Below are 17773 nucleotides of genomic sequence, written 5' to 3'. Positions count from 1 at the left end.
GCTGATGCTTGCTGCTGTCCCAAGTTAAACTGAATCGATAACTGTTCAATGGCAAGCACCCTGCGGGTAAATCCACAGGGGAGGAAACATGAAAAACCCAACAACAGCTCAACGAATATAGTCCTGTACTCCATCCGTTCCGTTTCAAATTGTAAGTCATTCCAAGAATTTTGAAGAGTCAAAGCATCTCGAGTTTGACCAAATTTATATGATAATATAATAACATTTATGATGTCAATTAAGTATCATTAGATTCTTTATCAATTATATTTTCATAGTATATCTATTTGATGTCATAAATCTTTATATTTTTTCTATAATTTTGGTCAAACTTAAGATGCTTTGACTCTCCAAGATTCTTGGAATGACTTATAATCTGGGACGGGACGGAGGGAGTAGTTTTCTTCTCTTTTAAACACCACAAAAATAGAGTAGTTTGTTGCGAGTAAGATTCAGAGTTGTGGGACTTGGGGACGCTCTCAAAGCGGGTGTTCGCCGAATTTGATTTCACCTTCACCCGTGCCCGGCACCGGCAGTTTGTTCCGTGTCAAGTGTCTACAGCCGCCGTTGGATCGGTTGCTAATTGACTCCAAGGATCACGATCCGACGGCTGCGAGCGCCCCCGTCCTTACCTGCCGACCAGAAAAGGAATCGAGCCGGCTGCCGCCTGCCGGCCGTGTTCTCTTCTTCCCCTTCACGCACGCCCAAACCCCCATCATCCCAACCCAATTCTCACACGCCTGCTGCTGCCGCCGCCCCAGCCCCAAATCTAGGAGCACGGCCGCCGTCGCGGCTTCTGAGGCGCAGCGGCGCTTCCGGCGATGGCCTCCTCCAACTCCAGCTCCGCCGCCGCCGCCACGGCCGCTGACGGGGGCGACGACCTCGATCAGCTCCTAGACAGCGCGCTCGACGACTTCACCAGCCTCGATCTCTCCGCCTCCGCCGCTCCCAAAAGGTACCGCCTCTGGTCCTTCCCCTCGCAGTCAATAGCACCTTCAGCTAGGTGTTTGCGCAAATCACTGACTCGGCGTCTGTCTCCCCGTGCAGCAGCGGCAGCGAGGCCTCCGCGTCGGCGTCGGGGTCGGGTGCCAAGGGGCCGGTGCTGGGGCTGGGGCTAGGGCTGCCGGACCCCAAGGCGCCGAAGCGGCGCGGGGCGAAGCCTCCCCCGCTGCCGAGGGGCGCGTGCGCGTCGGAGGCGCTCGAGAAGCTTACGCGCGAGACGCGGGAGGCGGTGCGTGGGCTCGAGACGGCCACCGGCGGTGTCCCGTCACTGGACGACGATGCCATGATGGAGGAGTTCGTCAAGCAGTTCGAGGAGTTCGCAGGGGCGCAGGTACCATCGCTTTAGCCTGCCTGTTCAATGGAATACCTACTGCTCCATCGCACTATCGCAGGCACAATTGCTGAATAGTTGTTTCATTCAGGATAACATCATATAGTTTGTTCCTTGATACAAGAAAGAACATTTCATATTACTGAACCATTGGATATTTCACATTGACATTTCATTGAAAGGTTGTCAGGCTACTTTTGATATTGGAGCATAGACAATTTATGGAATAAGGATGCTCGTTTTCCCTATCCTGCTAATTTTTTTTGCTATGTTGAAGTCCTATGGATGAATTGAGACTTGGTAGGCATGGACGTTAGGGGTGGGCATTACTGATGACTGGTACGCTGATACAGCTTTAGCTTTCTTATAAGACTCTTTACTTTATACCTATGGAAGGAAAGAGGTTTTGTTTCGGAGCAGCAGCACAGCAGCAGTAGGTTTCTTATAAGACTCTTTACTTAGTCAGGCGTTTGACGAATTGGGGAGTGTAATGGGCAAATGAATCTGTTAGCTGCACATCGGCAGTTTGGTATTCATACTTGATAGGTAGTTACCCTCCAGTTTCTGTTACTTGTACTAAAAGAAGTGCATTTGATTTGACTGAACTATTATATACTTCACTTATTTTTATCTCATACTACTGTTTGATGTTAAAGCATAATTAATTTACAGAGTAATAATTTCACAAGAACATATATTTGTGGCCATGGTTCCTGAAAACCACATTTTTCTTGACTAGTTGGCCATTGCTACTGATCCCAGATTTTATGGTCATAATGTTTCATAAAACCCCACCCAATCTAGTTAAAGCTCATTGACTGTTTGATACGCTCCGCTTGTTGATCCACTTGACACTCCGTTTATGAAATTCTTTGACCATAAAACATGGCATTAAGTTTTCTTCAGCTACGAGTACGAAACCTGTGGTTTTCTGATTTACTCCATTTTTCACTTGCGCCTGTACACTTGAACTAATGATTTTCTTTTATCATCCACAGGATATGGACTCTATTGTTGAAACAATGATGCAGCAACTTTTGTCCAAGGAGATTCTTCATGAGCCCATGAAAGACATTGTGGAAAAATATCCAAAATGGCTGGAGGATAACAAAGGTACAATAAGCAAAGAAGAATATGAGCGTTACAACAATCAGCTCGGACTCATGGTGAAGCTTATTGAGGTCTATGAAAATGATCCTGAGAACATGACTAAGATTTTTGACATCATGCAAAATATGCAAGAATGTGGTCAGCCCCCCAGTGATCTTGTCCAAGATATTGTACCTGATCTGGATCTGAGCAAGTTGGGGCAGCTGTGAGTTTTTCATATTTTTCCAGCAAACCATTCTGCCATTAATGTCTATATGCATGTTCATGCCGATCAAAGTCTATAATCAAAAAGGCTTCTGGTTTTTTTTTTCTGTTTGAAAACATGGCCCAGCATGCATTTTATGGATCCAATAATGTTCCAACAACATGTTGGTTTGGTCAAGCAAAAATATTGTTCCTAGACTTTCTCTAGATATATGCATGCCTCTGCAGTTCTTTTTTTTTTTGGTTGTCTCTGAAGAAGTGGACCGTGAAAAAAAAACAAATAGTTTGAAATATAAGAAAGACCTGTGGTTAAAAAGAATCTTATGAAGAATTCAATGTTGCTCTGATCATTCACAGTTATGTAATTTGACTTTCTTTTTATCCTGTATCCTCAGTAGGTGCTAATTCTTAGTCATCTGCCTTTGCAAATATGAAATTTTGTTAGCCAATTTTTAATTGTATAACTATTGGCATTGCCCTGTGGTGATAATTGGGCCATATGAGCAAATTCTGTAGCTCCTAGAAAGCTGGGTGATGCAAATAAACTGGATTATCGTAGTTGAACATAGATTTCACTTTCATGTGTTTGAAAGAGAGAAACTGTCTTCTCCAGTTTACTGTTTGTTTGAAATTGAAAATAGCTGTCTTATAGATTAAGTTGGCATTTTTTTCCATCAGTAGGTGGATGTATGGTTTTGCCGTTGCTTTTAAATATGAAATATTCTTTTGCTTGACTGTACTAATGCTCAATTAGTGGTGGTGGTGACTGGTGAAAGAACATCACCCAGTAATGCTCAATTAATGCTCAATAAGAACAGTTTGCTTGACTGAACAAGTCATGAAGCACATGACAAGTTGAATATTGGTAGTTCAGACGATTATAGTTGAACATCAATTGCACTTTAATGTTTGAGCAGTCATTTTCCAGTGTAACATTTGAACAGTAGAGCCGCTGTCTTGTAGTAGATTAGGTGGCCATTCGCGAAATAAAATTTTTGTATTTTTTGAGAAATTTTAGCTTAGCTTGAGTTTCATCTGTGTTGTATTATAACTAGAATTTGCATGCTTCTGCACTATATTCATAGAGTAGATGGTTTGCCTTATGGTATCTTATTCATTCTTTTCTTAATCTCATCCAAATTCATTCTTGCATAAGATGTATGGTATACATTGGTTGTGCATCCCGTATCTGACTATTTATGGTTTCCACAATGTTACAGGTCTCCTGAGATGCTTGAATCAGCACCAAATTGTTGTGTAATGTGATGAGTGAAGAATTCCATTTTGGATGCAAATTCCATGGAGTTTTCTTTACCTCTACGAGCCCCCTTTTGGCTTCTGTAGCTTGAAGATAATTTTCATCTGGATAATCTGTAAAGCCTCACAATTATATAATGAATTCATGGTTCTTTATGGTTCTTGAGTGAAAGCTATATTCTTTCCCGTTGATGTATTGTAATGTCCCTTCCTCTCCTACCAACTTCAAATTTTTTTCATAGACCTGTTTTGAATTCTACCCAATTTTCTTATATGCCCCTCTGGTTTAGTGACGCAGTTCTGTTACCATTACCATTTGGTACTACTAGATTTTTTTTCTTTAGGAACGAATGGTCCGTGGTTTGAACTTTGGTCATGGATGCATACATATTTAAAAGCTGACGATGATTTGTTTAGATTTGTCTCGCGAAGTACCTTTACAACTCTAGCTTTGATATGCTTGCAACTACTGCCTCCGATCCCAAATGCAACCCAATCAAGATTTGTCTAGAGCAAATAATTTTTTCAATTTGATCAGTCATAGCTACAAATTCATATAAATTGACACTATCAAGATTGATGTCCTTGCATAATGGACTTTTATTTAGAATTGGAGGGGTACGTCCTAGGTCGTTTTATCATTCTTATATTCATAGTTTTTACTATGTTTCGTTTTGAAAATGTTGACAGGAGCGCTGCCTTGCATTTAAGAGGAAAAGAGGTTCCATATTACAGATAGTTGTCAATTACATAAATGAGATGGTCTCTCTCGAACACTAGAACATAAAGATAGGCAAACAACATTAAGATACAAGGAGCTCATCTCCTAACAAAGGATTCCCACATGCTTGCCGGCGTGTATTGATGTCATCTTGAATCAAACCGAGAACTTGGTCAGGGCGAAGAGATTTGTTGTCGAAGACTCCTCGGTTTCTTTACTTCCATATATGCCACGTTTTGTACATCATGATTGTTGCAATGGATCATCATCGCTTGCCATTCAGCTTGGCTAGAGATCTGTTACACCATTCTTTAATGTCCTCCTCATCCCCTTCCTCCATTGTTGCATCAGCGCCTGTCCAATTGGCAACCAGAAGCCATACTTCTTTTGCATAGGAGCATTGTAGACATAGATGAGACGCTGTTTCTGGAGCTTGATCACAAAAAGCACAAATTGGTGAGCATGGCTAGTTCCTTGCCATGAGTTTATCTGCTGTGAGGATTTTGCTCTGAACTAGCAGCCATGCAAAGAACTTCTGCTTTCCTTCTGCGTGGGCTCTCCATATATTCATGGCTTGAAAGGATGAGTACGTTCCTTGTAATTGTGCCATGTACGCAGACTTTAAAGTGTATGCACCAGTTGATGTCCATTTTCATCAGATGCTATCCTCCTCACTATTTAGCCGAACATTTTGAACCAAGTCCCATAATGCGATGAACTGAATCATTTCTTCAACCGAGTTCATACACCATAGTCCTCTTGTCCAATTGTGATTAGTTACATCTTCCTGCACCAATCGATTTTTCCTCCAAGCAAGCTTGAAAAGGTTAGGTGCTATGTCCATCGGTGTTCTACCATTGAGCCAGCTGCACAGCCAAAACTTTGCACGTGTTCCATCTCCAACTGTCACAACTGTGCTTGCTCTGATTAGCTGTTGATCTATGTTGCTGCAGGGCGTTGTAGTTTCTACCTAAGACCTGTCCGGTTCATTCCATTCATACCATAACCACCATAATCTAATGCCCGACTGAAAGTGTCCAGGTCCAGGATCCTAAGTCCACCCTTGCTTTTAGGCAGCACAGCCTTTTTCCATCTCACAAGATAGTGAACTCGTGCATTATCAGAACCCTTCCATAGAAAACCCCTTCTCAGCTTGTCAATCTTTTTGAGAGCCTAGTTTTGCAAGGAGAAGTCCGAGAGAAATATTCCCAAATTCCTTCTCACCTCTTTCCTCCGCTTGCAGCACCTTCTCCGTCTTTAATGCTACTTGCTGCGCCTTCTCCGTCTTCAGTGCCCGCTCATTGAAGCGACGAGAGCACGGGCTGTCTTCTTCAGAGTCTGCGCAGTAGAGTAGGTCCAGTGCCTCTTCCGCGGCGTGCGAAGAGGCTGGCGAGCTGTGGTAGGCTTTGGAGGGAGGATGTAGGTGGAGGTGACTGGCCGTCGGCGGCGAAAGGTGGGGAACATCTGTGTGCGAGGGGTGGTGGTTGTCTCCAGCCGGCGAGGTACTGGGCGGCGTGCGTTGCTCAGGAGGCTCCATCACTCTCAAGGCTCCTAGTCCTATGTGAGGTCCGCGCGCGATGGAGTACGTGCAAGTGCAGCGGTGCGTAGCACGAATAATATGTATCTAGGTATAATATGTATTTAGATGCATATGGAAAGCTGTGAACGTAGAAATGCAATTTGAGACGAGACTAATAACATTAGTATAGGTATATTCTGTACTCATTTAAACAATTCAGCTCACTAGTCAGGTTTGCTGTGCGCATGCTTCACATGGGGGCAAAAGCTAGTGATAGCATACGCGCGCTGTGCATAAAAGCACAGGGGCAGGCGCTAGCCATCCCCGCAATAATGGAGCTCGGCATGCGGGTTCGCTGCTGTCGGCTGCATCCGAACACCAACCAACCACCGCCAACAGCGATCAGCTTTGGAGCTCGGCCTCGCTCCAGCCACCTCGCCGTCCTCCGTGCCCGGCCGTGGCGGGCTCCGCGGATCGCTGCCCCAAACCCAAAGTCCCGGCCCCTCGAGACCATCTGCTGCGGCTGCGCCATCAGCATCGATCAGGGCACGAAGAAGCTGAGGTTCTCCCCCTGTTCCCGGTCGTCGTGCCGTTCTTCTGTAGTAGTGTTCGCTTTCTGGGATCGAACGTTAACGCGATACACACAGGGGGGACAAGTATTTCCCGGTGGAGATGATGGTCCGTGACTGCGAGCTTGACATGTACGGGGTCGTCAACAATGCTGTGTACGCGGAGTACATCGACAAAGGTAATTAAACCGTAAATGGTAGGGATAGTATAGATGTTATTGGACTAAGCAGTATGGGTTTTACATACACTTTCTATAAACGCGCTCGGTGATACTGTACCATCAGCTCGGGAAGAGCTTGCTTCGAGGCTTGGCATCAGCAGATGCTCTATCGCAAGCACGGGTAGAGCGATGGCACTCTCCGAGCTGAACCTCAAGTACTTCGCGCCTCTAAAGGTACGCAAGCGAGGACGCATGGTAGATGGATGCCGATCGATCTACTTGCGTCATCAGCTCATCCAGGTGTTTGCCAATGTTAATCTGTTCGGGTTATTTACCTCTCTTTTATCATTCGATTCTTCAGCGCGGCGCCAGGTTCGTTGTTCTGGTGAGAGTCGTCCAAATCAAGGGCGCGCGGATGTTCGTCGACCACTTTGTCGAGACGCTGCCGGAACGCAAGGTATATATCTGCTATGCTGTTATGATGACTAACGATCATGAACCGAGGCGTATTAACTGTGGAAGAGCGACGCCATGCAGCTCGTCCTGGAAGCAACGGCCACCGTGGTCTGCCTCAACAAAGACTACCGCCCGACGCGCATGTTCCCGGAGGTGGCGTCCAAGTTGCTGAGCTTCTTCTCGTCCTAGTAGTTACCATGGAGTACTTGATGGCAACAAGCCGATCGACGTACGTCGTCGTGGTATACAGCGTATCTAGTTCTTGGTGCGTGCGTGCTCAACTGCTGTTAACTCCAGCATCCAGCGTATGAGTTATGACTAAAAAAATCTAAAACTTCAAAACTAAAACCCCATAGCCGAATGAGCGATCGTACGTATCTCTGTACGTATGTACGTGCTCGCGGTGATCGATGTCGTGCGTGTAGAAGCCCGGCCGGAAGGCTCTGCTTCGTTTCCCGGTGATCGCCAGCAAAAGAAAAGAACTGCCACTGTCTGGCGTCTGTGTGTCCCTGGCGGCCATGTTTCCTTAATTAGCAGGTGAGAGTCGACGTCGCACGACATTACGACACGACGTACGCGATCCGTGCCAAGGCTGAAACGCATGGCCGGTGATGTGCGATCGATTTAGCAGCCGATTCTGGGGAGATCAATTGCTCGGTTAATTCTTGCAGCCTAGGTACAAGATGGGTGGAAAGGCGCGAGGTTGTTTGACGGTTGGACCGCGAATTTTAACCGTCATCTGCTTAACCCGGCCTGCTTTTAATTTGGAGCAGCTGTTGACTGTGAGACCTTGTACAGCGAACGACGAGCTAGCCCAACTAATGAATGCACGTACGTACTCCTCTACGTGGACATCACAACTGCGAGATGTCGTTCATCAGGCTGTCGTCATCTGGGCCTTTTGGTAATACGATTCGGTCCGGCCAGCCCGGGATTTCTATCTCATCTCGATAATGTACGGCCCGGCCGCCATGCAATCGGTTCGCCGCGTTGCAACTGAAAAGAAAAAAAATATTTTCCCCGAAAAAGAAAAAAACGGGAAAGAAATTTGTCGGTCATTTCAAAGCTCAACTGACGACCTGCTACAAGAAAAGCACCTAATCGAAGCCGGGGCCGGATAGGCCTCTGATATTCTACTCCGATTTTCGCAGCTGCTACTACTAGCTGCTGGAGTGTGATGATACCGTCCAGGAAAAAAGGACGCAAAGCCTCATCCTTACATATATCCAAGTCTTGTAACTGACGATTATTGGCTGCCACGGCTGAAAGAGAGTGCGCATGCACGTATGCATCCTAGCCTGAGCTCTTGCTGCCTTCGATAGATTCCGAGCGTGCCAGCCATAGATGCAGATAGGATGGTCTATTCTTTAAAAAAAATCAAATTAGAAACAATTTCCGATCCGCACGCCTCGACCTTGTGCAGAATCTATGCAGTTCCTGGCTTCCTGCTCCTTCTAGGTACGGCCGTGGAAGTATCTGCTCTGACACGACATCTTCGTGTGCCATACGCCCACACAGCAGAGCCACGCGCATGCTTGGCGTGGCAGCAGCAGCAGCTGTCAAGGCGCGAGCGCGACGGTCTGTATAAGAGAGCTGGTCGAGGTTCGGAAGACGGGCAGCGCAGCGCAATGGAATTCTGCGCGCAGCAGCGTTTCAATCCGCCGGTTTCGAAGACCAAACAACCGCCGGCGAGCGCCGGAGCAGCGAGAGCGGCTTCGCCTCGCTCCGGCCTCCCCGCCACCGCTGGTCGCATCGGCGAATCACGCCCGAGCAGCCGGGCACTGCAACTCGATGCTCCTACTACCCCTCGTCCCTCTCAAGTCATCTGCACCAAGAACATCATCCAGGACACGAGATTGCCAAGGTTATATCGTCACATTATTTCTCCCTGCAGAGCATTCAACATTTGTACGTGCTCGTGTCTTACTTCGATCTTTGGTGGAAACTAAAGGCCGGGCAAGTTTTTCGAGTTGGAGATGACGGTCCGCGACTGCGAGCTCGACAAGTACGAGGTCGTCAACAATGCCATATATGCTGGTTACATCGAGACAGGTCTGGTACTAGCACGTACCCTCGATCATCAACAGCATATGAACAGATGGTCTACGGAATCACAAGCTTGATGAGTTAAATTTTTGCTCATTATTCATTTCGAACCTTGATCCACGGTAACCAACCAGCTCGTCAGGAGATGATTGCAAGCCTCGGCGTCTGCACCGGCTCCATCGCGCGCACCGGCCGTGCCATGGCGCTCTCCGAGCTCAACGTCAAGTACTTCGCGCCTCTAAAGGTACTGCCTTTTTCAATTCCATTCGTGTTTTTTACTTACCACGCCGTTGCATGATATGCATGCTTGGTACTATATTCTTCAGCGCGGCGCCAAGTTCGTGGTCATGGTGAGGATCGTCCGAATCAAGGGCGTGCGGATGCTCATGGAGCACTTGATTGCAACGCTGCCGGAGCGTCAGGTACGTCGGCGTATAGTACATGAGTGGCGACCACCGGCCGGTCATAGTCGCAATGCAAAAACATTTCCTAATGCACGCGAGAACGCTTATATACATGGCATTTGCAGCTCGTGTTAGAAGCGATGGCCACCGTCGTCTGCCTCAACGAAGACTACCGCCCGACTCGCATGTTCCCGGAGATGGCGAATCTGCTGCACTTCCTCTCTCATCCTGACTAGGATCAATCACGCACGGCAAAGCTGCTTGGCCTGCTGCTAATTTGGAGCCGTACGTTTGTTACTTCAGCAGTCGAACAAAGTTCAGTAGTATGTAGTATCTTGGTATAATGTCTCTTGGTACATATACATGCTCTCGCGTGGTGGAGAAATTACTCTGAAAGATAAGGAAGGCATCGCCGAGTTCCTGTCACTTGCATTGTCAATCAACGGCAGATCATTCGTGTTCCGCTCCGCGCGAGAGCTCAACTGCCGCATGCCTCCTTCAGCAGCTAAATGTGGGATTCATGTGCGAATGCCAGGCTGAATTGTGTATGCCGGCCTCCGATGTGCGATCAATTTGGCCACACGAATCACTTTTTTGTTTGTTTGAGTACTTCAGTGGATTCTTTGAATTTAATCCAGGGTTCGCCGTCGGTTAGCAGCACAGCATGTGCGATCAAACTTTTTTGTTTCTTGTGCAACCGTCGATCAGCCTAGAAACACCTCTGCTCATCTCGTTTGTCTCAGGCCCAAAGTATGCGAACGAATCAGCAGCCACATGAAGCGCGAATTCATCCGACCCATAAGCACCAACAGCTTCTTCTCTTCGCTACGAGCGGCCGTCTGCAATGGGCCGCCGACCGCTGGATGACGCAGCCGCGGCGAGCTAACCACAGGCGTGCGGCCACCGCGGTCCAAGAGGACCGCAGCAAAACCAGAGGTCGCCGGCAAGGTGGGTCTGCCCGCGAGGGCGCCGGAAATGAGCCACCGCCACCATGGCCTCGAAAGGGGCACCCAAACACGATGGCCCCACCCAGTGAACCCCGTGTGGCGCCCGGACTGAATGGTACTAAAGCAGAGGAGGCGGCGGGTACTTAAGGAGGCGCCAACGATAAATCAAAGGTGTAGCTATGTGCTAGCTGTAGCGCGTGCGTTGGGCGTGAGGGTGTGGGCCACCGTTGGCAGTAAGATGAGAGGGTCTCTGTTATATTGAAACGAAGTTGGAGAGCTAGTTATATCAAAAGGAAGAAATATCCCAAACTGGGTACAACAACAAAGCTACCAAAATAGCTCCCAACAGACGACTCAACTCAAAACAAAAACAAAGGAGAACTCTATGATCGGTCGGATTGAGCCATCGACGCAAGACACGCAACGCTAACGTCTGGGCAACAACCACCACGCCACACCACCACCACCCAGCAGAAAAAGCTGACAAGTAGCCCTTATCGCCAGCGCCGTCGTCCCGACAATATCCCACGCCGAACCAGTCGTTACCACGTAGGACTGACCACCGTAGTCCGCTGCAAGCCATGTAGCTACGAGGGCTTCTCCACCATGCCGCTGTCATCCTCAGGTCACATACATGGTCGTCGATCTCCCAGTCCATGGCTTATTATAAGCAGAAGTCAAAGGAGGAGCACACTGCACCATACCAAAAAGGCCACCGCTCTACAAGACCCAACGCCGAAGCACCGCTGCCGCACTGTACACACCAAACAATCAAAACACTGCACCGGATCCTAGCCCTTCAAGACAACTCGAAACGCGTGGGGGCCTCGCCACATCCACCGCCGCACACCACTCCTCGGACACATCACCTTAAAGCGAACGGGGGCATCGCCACTTCCGTCGCGGGACTCCACACCAAGGATCCGGACTTGTTTTGCCGTCAGGGGTGACATGGTACCACCGAGCTACTCCAATTACTTCACCTCCACCTTGCCGCCGTCGGAATCTCAGTTGTACCATGTGCGCAGACACAAAGCTTCCCGCGACAATGGCTCCCCACCACCACCGGTGTAGATCCTCACACCACCGCAACGACACCACTGTTGCCGTAGCATCCCCGGCCAGATCTGCCGAGGTCTCACCCGTGGCCTGCTCCTCGTGCCGCCATTCAGCTTGGTCGGCATGCTCCTGCTGCGCGCCTCCTCAGCGCCCTCACTCGAGTGGCCTCCTCTAGGCCAAGGCCTACCGGATCCGGGCCGTGGGGGCACTGGAAGCCCGCACAGCTCGCTGGAGCTGGCCGCCGTGTCGGTGTCGTTGTCTTCCGAGACCATGGAGAGAAGCTCGGGGGAGATGCGGTTGTAGAACCACGAGACGATGGCGCAGTCATTCTGCACCCAGTCGCTGTCGCCCTTGGCGGTGGAGCCGTCGACGTGGTCGCGGAGTCCGAACTGGCCAAAGATGGCGGAGAAGGAGCGCGCCCAGGCGACGTAGTTCGCGTCGTTGAAGTCGAGGACGATCGGCACGCGGTTGAGGATGTTGATGCCGTGGACGACGGCCGGTGTGGCAGGTTCAGTTTGGACGCGGAGTGTGTGGGGAAGGCCAGACTCGGCGTCGGAGTTGTCGGAGGCCGACGACGATGAGGACGAGGATGAACTCATGGCGTCGGGGTGGGAGGTTGAGGCAGCGGAGAGTTAGGATCGTGGAACGTCTGATACCATGTAAGAACTGAATAGGAAGAATACAGACGACTCAAGTTGTATTGATCAGGGCTTACGCCTCTTATACATGTACATCACGGCAGTCAGATAACTAACAATAGCTACACTTAAGGAGAGCCAAGGAACGTGCTAACTAGGTATAGTACAGGTCGCTAACACGCCGGAGAGCCTCCCGCTGCCGTCGTCGCACGCGCCGCTCACGGCCTCTGCGCAGCCCAGCGTGAGGCAAGCCCTCCGCCGCCGCTTGAGCCTGCATCACACCGCCGCTCCTCCCTGTGCACTCACGCGTGCCGCCGCTCGTCCCGCTCGCGTGCGCGCTGCTCGTTCCCCACGCCGCCGCCGCTTTCTCTTGGGGGCGCGCGGCTGCTCCTGCCCCGCGCCGCCGCCGCTTCCTCAGGGCGCACGCGGCTACTTCCCCCTTGCGCCACCGCTGTTTCCTTCCGCACGTCGCCGATTGCGCTGCTGTCACTACCGCCGCCGTCCGCGCCACAACCATTGGATCCGGCCGGCGCCGTGCCGGATCTTAGGCCCGACAAGCTCCAGCGCCGCGGGACGCCTCCCACGCCGATGAGCCTCCACTGGTGGATTTGACGGCCACGCCCGCCCAGATCCGCCGAGCCTAGGCAGTGAGGCCCCGCCGCCGCCATCCTGGAGGCCGGCGCGGGCTTCCGGCCGACCGCTCCGGCGGCAGCGAGGGGAGGGAAGGGGTGGTGGCGGTAGGAGCGGGCGGTCGAGCGGGGCAACGCGGAGGCCGTCGTCTCTGTTGTATTGAGGAAGTACCAGAACTTGTAATTTGTAACCGAATCTATTATCGAACAGCTAATACAAACATGTGAAGAGGAAACCTTCCTCTCTTGGTTCCTATTCCCCTCTCCAATCCAATCTCATCTTCTCACGTCGCGTCGCCAGTGATCGTGGCGGCCACAACTACAATAGCTGGTATCAAAGACTGTTTATCCTCGGCTAGCGTGCTTGCGGCAGCCTGGCTTCCGGCAGCCCGCTTGGGCAGCGGTGAGGCGAGAAGACAGAGGATGGGGTGTCGGATATCGCCCGAGTCACTCCAAGAGGAGCGACACGTGGGATAGGGTGCAAACGTCGAGGCTTGCAACACCTCCTTGCAACACCTCCTGATGTGCTGGTTAGTTACCGCATATTTGTTCGGTTAATCCTGGATTATAAGGGATTAAAGGGGATCCAGGAGATCAATTCCCTGAAGGTCTTCTTCGGTTAATGTCCTACAGACATTAATCAAACCCTCACGAAATATTTTTGAGAAACGATAAATAAACCTAGTCACGTGCTCTTGTGCAATTGGCTGGTGTACCGATAATTTTACTATACAACTAAGGAGTGTTACATTATACCAGTAGCAAACACCTCGTACAATTGTGAGCGACAATTAGGCTCAGATGACCGACGATAAGTCTCTTTGTTGTCCAAGAGATACCTGAGCCGATTAGCTTCGAATCTGCATTTCCAGCTATGACGATCACTACCATAATAATCTGCGGCCTTTTCGTAGAAATCCAGGGCGGTCTGTAACTCCCGCTGCTCCACATACAACTCTGCCAGTTCCTCACAACTCATAGCAGCCATTTCCAGATCATTTGTCTTGACAGACAACGCGACGGCCTTGTCCAATGCAAATTTCGTGGCAGAAATTGCACCCTGGTCTGTGCAATATCGACCAAGGGTGCGTCAGTACACACAAACCAACAGCACTAGACTCGGAGAAGGCGTTATGTACGTGACGTACGTACCTTCATCATGGATCCAAACGTAGCATTTAGCGGAATGGAGAAGTGCAGATGCTGCACTCAGCTCATCACCTAACTGCAAGTCGCAGCGACAAATTGGTAAGGGATTTCTCCATTCCAAATTATAGTCGATTTAGGTTTGTCCTATATCAAACTTCTTTTCTTTTAACATTGGTAAAGTCTATAGAAAAATGTAGAAGTATCTATAGCATCAAACTATTTCCACCAGATAGATCATAAACTTTTTTTTATTTAAATTCGACCAAAAATAAATAAGTTTGTTTTGTAACAGATCGAGTAATATCATGTGTTCATATGGATGGGGTCTGAACAAACCTTGAGGTCACAGGCAGCCTGCTCGTCGAACGCCAGTGCGGCCTCTCTCCCTGCATCACCATCACCATCACATCATGATTTATGTTTGAGCAATGCTGAAGTGATAACCGCCGTATAGATTGGCTAGAAACCGATCGATTGAGATTGATCACGATTCACAACATCTAACGTACAGTTTTTGGCGTGGACGTGAGAGAAAGCAGCCTTCTTGAAGCCCTTGGCGGCGGCGCGCATCGCCTCGCGCTCCTCCTCCCACCGCGGGATCGGCTCGTGGCCGCGGCCGCCACCAGTGGCCAGGCGGCGCAACAGCGACCCCACGTTCCACATCATGATGGCGAGGCGGCGCAACAGCGACCCTATTTCCATCATCCACATCACGGTGGCGGGCCGCGGCGCTTCTACCGACGTGGGGAGTTTTTTTTTTTTTTTTTTGGGGGGGGGGGGGGGGGGGGGGGGGGGTTGTTGGGTGCGTGGGTGGGGGGGGGGGGGGGGGCTGGATTATATGTGCGAGGAGTTATAGTAACCGGGTCCAACACGAAAAAAACGAAACGCACTTTTTGAAGATGATTTCTTGTACGGACGGATCGGCCTCACGAAAAACGAAACGAACTTGCCGCTTGCGTCCAGGTCCAATACGCTCCTCCTACTGTTCATCGGGCCGCGTCGTGTGGTCGTGTCGAGGGCCTCGCGAGACAGGCAAGGGGGCGGAAGCCCAGTGCGGCAACGAAACAGGCGATGGGGAGGCTGGGGCGGTCGTGGTGAGAAACGCCACGCAGACGCAGGAGGGAAGTCTTCTCGCTGGCGACCTGGGACACGAGGCCGTTCACGTTGACCCCGACGTGGTTGTCGCTCATGTCCCCGAACTCGGCGTTGACGATGGTATCGAGCTCGACGGCCAGGAAGTGGTTGGTGGCGTTGCTGTTGTTGGCCGCGTTGGCCAGGCCCATGTACGGGCTCTGCAGCGCCGTCGAGAAGTCCGTGCTCCTGGCCACGACGAAGGCCAGACCGGGGCTGCTCAGGTCGGCGTATTCGTTGGCGATGCCGAACACGTATGCGGCCGAGAAGGACCGCATCACGGCGGCGCCGCCGCCCGCCGCGCCGTGGTGGAACCGCAGAGGGGAAGGGTAGAGGGCGTGGCCCTTGAGCAGGGTCGTGCCGTTCGTCAGCATGAGGAGGCCGTCCGCGGTGACCGCGGCCGTGCCGTCGAGCGTGAGGTTCGCGCCGGCGAAGCCGTCGAAGGTGAACTGGTCGGCCGCCGGCGGCAGGCGAAGGCGATGGGGAGTCAGGAAGAGAAGAAGCAATGGAACGCGGCGCATGATTGGCGTGCGGTAGCGCTGTTGACCCCAATTGTTCACTGAGCTTACTTAACATGCTAATAGCTAGGAATATTGGAACGATCAGTGTGATTAGACCATGGTTTATCTAAGCCCTTCTGATAGACAATTGATGATCATGGAAAACGATTGGTCTGCTGTCAGCTGTGCTATTTGGACTTTGGACGCGTCGAGATGCCAGGACTGGCCGGGATCAGCGACGAAGTCTACACAATTCACTTCCGGTTGACCTACAGAATTGCAATAACACTGTTGATACCAGAGGATAATGCTAGGCCAAAACTGATGATGTAGCCATCGTTGATCGTTGCACGTCACCGATGAAAGATACGGTTCTGCTAACGAAATCATCTAGAACTCCACATCGACCTAAGCGACTTTTATTCTGTGCTAACCCGCGTCCCCCTACTCTCTCTCACTTTTTATTTTTCTTGAGGGAGAGACCCTTCAACTTGTGAAACTTGCGTGTCTTTGCAAATTATGCCAAAAAATGCCGAAATGTTTGCTCGAAATTGACTTGTGGATCAACGTTGACTTGTCAATCTTGCTTACACTACAGTCTGATGAAATGCCTTAGAGCTCTTTTACGGTACACAATACTACTACTTAGTAGTATATATAGTATATATAAGATCTAAATGTTCATGATTATGGATGATTTAGTAATTATTACATGTGAAAAGTGATATTTCAAACGGAATGGCCTTTTAAACTTTATGCTAGTGTTAAAAATAAAATTTTAGTGATGTCATTTGTGTTCTTTTACCATGATACCCTTATACTACCTATACTACTCATGTATACTACCCATACCACATGTGAAAGTTTAAGTAGTATACAATTAATCTTGACCGTCGGATGTTTGTATACTAGTCCTTTTTGAACCCTAGTATAGCTTAATATTGTGTATCGTAAAAGAGCTCTTTAGGATAAAAGTAAGTATAACTTCCCACTCTGAGCATATGGTCATTAAATACAAACATGTAACTCACAAAAAAAATACAAACATGTAAATATGCGAACTCTAGGATTTGAAAATTAGCAGATAGATTCATGCACATGCACCCACAACTCCACCAACAACTCCTGGATACCTCTCTACCCGATTATTATCAACCGTTGATTAAAAAAGAGTTGAATTACTGGAAGGAGTAGTAGTTTAGTAATAGTCAGTGCTAATCTTCGCAGCCCAAACAGATCGAGTCGCCTGCTCCTCTCGTCGTCTCACCCCGCTCGTTCTTCGGACGGCTCCCTCCTCTGCCTCTCTAATCCAGCGTCTTCTAGGCGTGGGGCTCAGCCTTAGCCGAGGCATCCACTGGTGCACAGGTTTGGTAGAGGATACGAGGTGATTAGGTGCGGCGTTGGCCGTGGGGTTCAACACGTTGGGCTAACACTGGCCGTCCGGCTCCACTAAAGTGATTTATGTAGGAAATGCTGTGCTTGAGAGTAGACGAGAATTAGCTAGTTAGTATTTTTTTAGATTGTTTCTTGAAACTAAGCTAGAGAGTTACTCTATCCGTTTCAATCCGTTTCAAATTGTAGGGCGTTTTGATTTTTCTAGATTCATGGATGTTTGTATGCATTTAGATATACATTATATTTAGATTCATATACATATTTATGCACCTAGAAAAGTCAAAATGACATATAGTTTGGAACAGATGGAGTAGTTCTTTCAACCACATTTCGAGAGCTCACAAATTCCACTACTGTTTCGAGAGCTTGTGAACTGAATGATCGTTCCCTACGTGAAATATAACATCCTATAATGTATTTTTGCCCTTTTTTAATCTAGGCTTGTGAGTTATAATAGTAGCTTACACTTTGTGAGTTATAAGTTATAACAGTAGTTACTAGCAGTATATTATTTCTGTATGCACTTTTAAAACGGTACATTTAAC

General features: G+C 49.3%; 3 protein-coding genes across 4 annotated transcripts; all 3 read left to right on the top strand.

The window, feature by feature from the left end:
• The first annotated feature begins 676 nt into the window (after positions 1-676).
• On the top strand, positions 677-4060 carry LOC117835214 (peroxisome biogenesis protein 19-1). Of its 2 annotated transcripts, none has more exons than XM_034714594.2 (4): positions 677-955; positions 1051-1333; positions 2332-2648; positions 3868-4060. In XM_034714594.2, exons 1-4 carry the CDS (start codon positions 822-824, stop codon positions 3911-3913), a joined length of 780 nt encoding a protein of 259 aa, XP_034570485.1. In that variant the 5' UTR covers positions 677-821; the 3' UTR covers positions 3914-4060. The 2 variants fall into 2 exon arrangements, with proteins under 2 accessions (XP_034570485.1, XP_034570481.1); XM_034714590.2 differs by having other exon boundaries at positions 678-955; positions 1048-1333.
• A 2314-nt stretch (positions 4061-6374) lies between these two features.
• On the top strand, positions 6375-7838 carry LOC117863611 (acyl-acyl carrier protein thioesterase TE3, chloroplastic). Its single transcript, XM_034747414.2, has 5 exons — positions 6375-6706; positions 6792-6892; positions 6999-7108; positions 7236-7331; positions 7412-7838. Exons 1-5 carry the CDS (start codon positions 6390-6392, stop codon positions 7517-7519), a joined length of 732 nt encoding a protein of 243 aa, XP_034603305.1. The 5' UTR covers positions 6375-6389; the 3' UTR covers positions 7520-7838.
• A 141-nt stretch (positions 7839-7979) lies between these two features.
• Positions 7980-10352, top strand: LOC117863622 (acyl-acyl carrier protein thioesterase TE1, chloroplastic). The gene is made up of 4 exons (XM_034747422.2): positions 7980-9194; positions 9282-9620; positions 9703-9798; positions 9906-10352. Exons 2-4 carry the CDS (start codon positions 9522-9524, stop codon positions 10014-10016), a joined length of 306 nt encoding a protein of 101 aa, XP_034603313.1. The 5' UTR covers positions 7980-9194; positions 9282-9521; the 3' UTR covers positions 10017-10352.
• Positions 10353-17773: the final 7421 nt, after the last annotated feature.

Source organism: Setaria viridis, chromosome 1 (genome assembly GCF_005286985.2).
Source record: "Setaria viridis chromosome 1, Setaria_viridis_v4.0, whole genome shotgun sequence".
Classification (NCBI taxonomy): domain Eukaryota; kingdom Viridiplantae; phylum Streptophyta; class Magnoliopsida; order Poales; family Poaceae; genus Setaria; species Setaria viridis.
Note: the sequence above shows the minus strand (reverse complement) of the source record. Positions and strands in the feature narration are given on the sequence as shown.

Excerpts from the sequence above, each read along its gene's own strand:
- LOC117835214 (XM_034714590.2), top strand. The coding sequence starts at position 822 with ATGGCCTCCTCCAACTCCAGCTCCGCCGCCGCCGCCACGGCCGCTGAC. Across the intron at positions 956-1,047 it reads GCCTCCGCCGCTCCCAAAAG|CAGCGGCAGCGAGGCCTCCG; the intron begins GTACCGCCTCTG and ends CTCCCCGTGCAG. Across the intron at positions 2,649-3,867 it reads CTGAGCAAGTTGGGGCAGCT|GTCTCCTGAGATGCTTGAAT; the intron begins GTGAGTTTTTCA and ends ACAATGTTACAG.
- LOC117863611 (XM_034747414.2), top strand. The coding sequence starts at position 6,390 with ATGCTTCACATGGGGGCAAAAGCTAGTGATAGCATACGCGCGCTGTGC. Across the intron at positions 6,707-6,791 it reads CAGGGCACGAAGAAGCTGAG|GGGGGACAAGTATTTCCCGG; the intron begins GTTCTCCCCCTG and ends CGATACACACAG. Across the intron at positions 7,332-7,411 it reads AGACGCTGCCGGAACGCAAG|CTCGTCCTGGAAGCAACGGC; the intron begins GTATATATCTGC and ends GACGCCATGCAG.
- LOC117863622 (XM_034747422.2), top strand. The coding sequence starts at position 9,522 with ATGATTGCAAGCCTCGGCGTCTGCACCGGCTCCATCGCGCGCACCGGC. Across the intron at positions 9,621-9,702 it reads AGTACTTCGCGCCTCTAAAG|CGCGGCGCCAAGTTCGTGGT; the intron begins GTACTGCCTTTT and ends TATATTCTTCAG. Across the intron at positions 9,799-9,905 it reads CAACGCTGCCGGAGCGTCAG|CTCGTGTTAGAAGCGATGGC; the intron begins GTACGTCGGCGT and ends TGGCATTTGCAG.